The sequence below is a fragment of the Cricetulus griseus genome, chromosome X (assembly GCF_003668045.3).
Source record: "Cricetulus griseus strain 17A/GY chromosome X, alternate assembly CriGri-PICRH-1.0, whole genome shotgun sequence".
Classification (NCBI taxonomy): Eukaryota; Metazoa; Chordata; class Mammalia; order Rodentia; family Cricetidae; genus Cricetulus; species Cricetulus griseus.
Genome location: NC_048604.1, coordinates 23,342,065 through 23,344,402, shown reverse-complemented (window position 1 = coordinate 23,344,402; position 2,338 = coordinate 23,342,065). Strand labels below are relative to the sequence as shown.

The window sequence follows — 2,338 nt, the reverse complement described above, 5'->3', positions numbered from 1 at the left end:
ATCATCACACATCCCAGGCAGGTATCCCCTCACAAGATTTAAGGAGTGATGAGATTAGGGATTAAAGGTGTGGGTCACACCCATCTCGTGGGATTTGGAGTCCAAGGCCAGCCTGGCATAAGCTATCTCAAAAGCATAAAATAGTAAACAAACCACAAAAGGGAAAACATCACAATCCCTCTCCGGTATCCCACCGATTACTACAGTAGTTCTCTGAAGCATGAGAAGCAGGTAGTGGGAATCAGACAAGTAGAGAGTGCTCTGAACCTACCTGGTGAGCTTCAGCTTGGATGTTGCCCTTCTCACTGATAATCACATTGGGCAAATTCTTATCTTTTCTCGGAGGACCTTCAGGGGCTTTAATAAGAAACCTGGAAAGCTAAATAGTAAAAGGAGTATTCAGGACTTAGACAGAAGTGTGGGGCACACACTTCAGGGTGGGCTGGGGAAACTGTGCTCTTCTGATAGTCTTTTCCATTCTCTTACCGGCGTCTTTTCTTGGCACTGGGCTTCAGGTCCATCCCGCCCCACTCTCCCCAGCCAGGCAAGGTCAGGTCCATGTCCTTTGGCTTACTGGCCTGGATAGCTTCCCTCTTCTCTTTTAGGAACTCCTTGATGACATCATCCCCGGCAAAAGCCTCCTTTATCATTTGCTTTTGCTCTCTTTCCATTTCATCTTCCTGGGAAGAAACAAGAGCAAGAACAGCAACTTGCCTTGGGAGTGCTTCATGACAAGACCGAATCCCGGGTTGTGACATCTCAGCGCCCCCTAGGGGGAAGTACTGAAAGGACGACCGATTCGCAGTAGGAACCAATCAGGCAATCATGCTCTCGGATTTCCCTCTCTCTAGGGTGACTATCCTTAGCTCATCATCATGATACAATTTAAAACCTTCAATAAGGAACTCTTACGGTGGGAGAAAGGATGGCCTGGGTCAGCAGCAGAAGCTCCAAGTGCGGCCAGAATGTGAACTTCCAACAGTTTATATGCCAGGAAAAGTGGATGTGGCGCCTTGTCTTACTAGTTTTACTTAATTTGGGGTTGCAGCTGGGGCTGGGGTTGAGGGCAGATGACTGGTGTCAGAATTGAGGGGAAGGAACCTTGCCAGTTACTCAGTAACTGCCCTTTGAGTTCTCGAGCCTGAGATCCAGCCAGAGCTTTCAGTGACACCTTCTCCATTGAGGGCTGGTTGACAGTTTCCTTGGGAGCTTTAGTCGTTCAGAATTTAGGCTGCTTGTGTGGCTCAGTGGTGTCCACATATCTGCATATGCTAAACTGACACTTGGGCCCAACCTGGCACCATGGTAACCTGGACCTCCTAAGTCTTGAAATGTATTCCCAGCAAAAGCAACCTTTGCTAGACTGTGCTGTGTCTAAGGACCATTTCTGTTCTAGCTCCAGCCCCCACAAGCCTGAGACCCTGGCTCTGCTCACCAGCTCCTCTACTGTTGTGGGAACAGCCAGTGATGTCACAGAAGGAGTTCTTGAAGTCAGGAGGTTCTGTAGACTGATCATTTGCTCCTTCTTCCCTTCCAACTGATATTGTGGGTTTCTCCTCATCTGTTCCCCTTCCACTGTGGCTCTAAAGAGCTCCTTACTTGGAAGACAGTCCTCGTTACCTAGTTCTTCTAGTTCCTCCATAGTTTGTATTCTTTCTGGCCTCTGCAACAAGATGTTGTGGAATAACCTTTTTGTAGACTGTGAAGATGTGTGTGTTTGCCAAGCCACCTTCTTATTGGTTTAATTAAAAGCTAAACAGTCAATAACTAGGCGGGTGGATTAAGCAGTACACCCAGACAGATATGATCACTGGGAGACAGAGAAGGAGCAAGAAATGGAAAAGCCACGAGCCATGTGGCAATACACAGATTAATAGAAATGGGCTAACTTAAGTTGTAAGAACTAGATGGTGACCAGCCTAAGCTATGGCCTAGCTTGTATAATTAATAATACCTTTCCATGTCATTATTGGGGAACCACCATTCCCAAGGTAAAAATCCAACTACAAATAGACACTCCTCTTCCTCTGGGTTAAGCTGAAGCAGGATTACAAAATCAAGGCCAGAATGAGCTACATAGTAACACTGTTTTAAAGCACACTAAATTAGGTTGCTAGGGAGGTCCTTGTAGTACACTGTACAAGAATGAGTAATGTTTTGCTCAGACTTGATTGTAAAAAAATAAAACAAAACTAAACCCAGAAGCAAACTTTTTTAATTGTCCATGTTAAGTGGTTTTAATCTATACTTTGTAATATGTATATTTTGACATTATTTTTTTACCACATCCGGGAATTAAATTCTTTACTACAGTGAGAGGTAAGCTAAGCATATATTG

The 2,338-nt window shown here is 45.0% G+C and overlaps 1 protein-coding gene across 1 annotated transcript; it reads right to left on the bottom strand.

The window, feature by feature from the left end:
- Positions 1-226: 226 nt before the first annotated feature.
- LOC100751535 (U3 small nucleolar RNA-associated protein 14 homolog C-like) lies at positions 227-1,058 on the bottom strand. Its single transcript, XM_027433526.1, has 2 exons — positions 487-1,058; positions 227-371 (listed from the first exon to the last, which is right to left on the bottom strand). Exons 1-2 carry the CDS (start codon positions 756-758, stop codon positions 242-244), a joined length of 402 nt encoding a protein of 133 aa, XP_027289327.1. The 5' UTR covers positions 759-1,058; the 3' UTR covers positions 227-241.
- Positions 1,059-2,338: the final 1,280 nt, after the last annotated feature.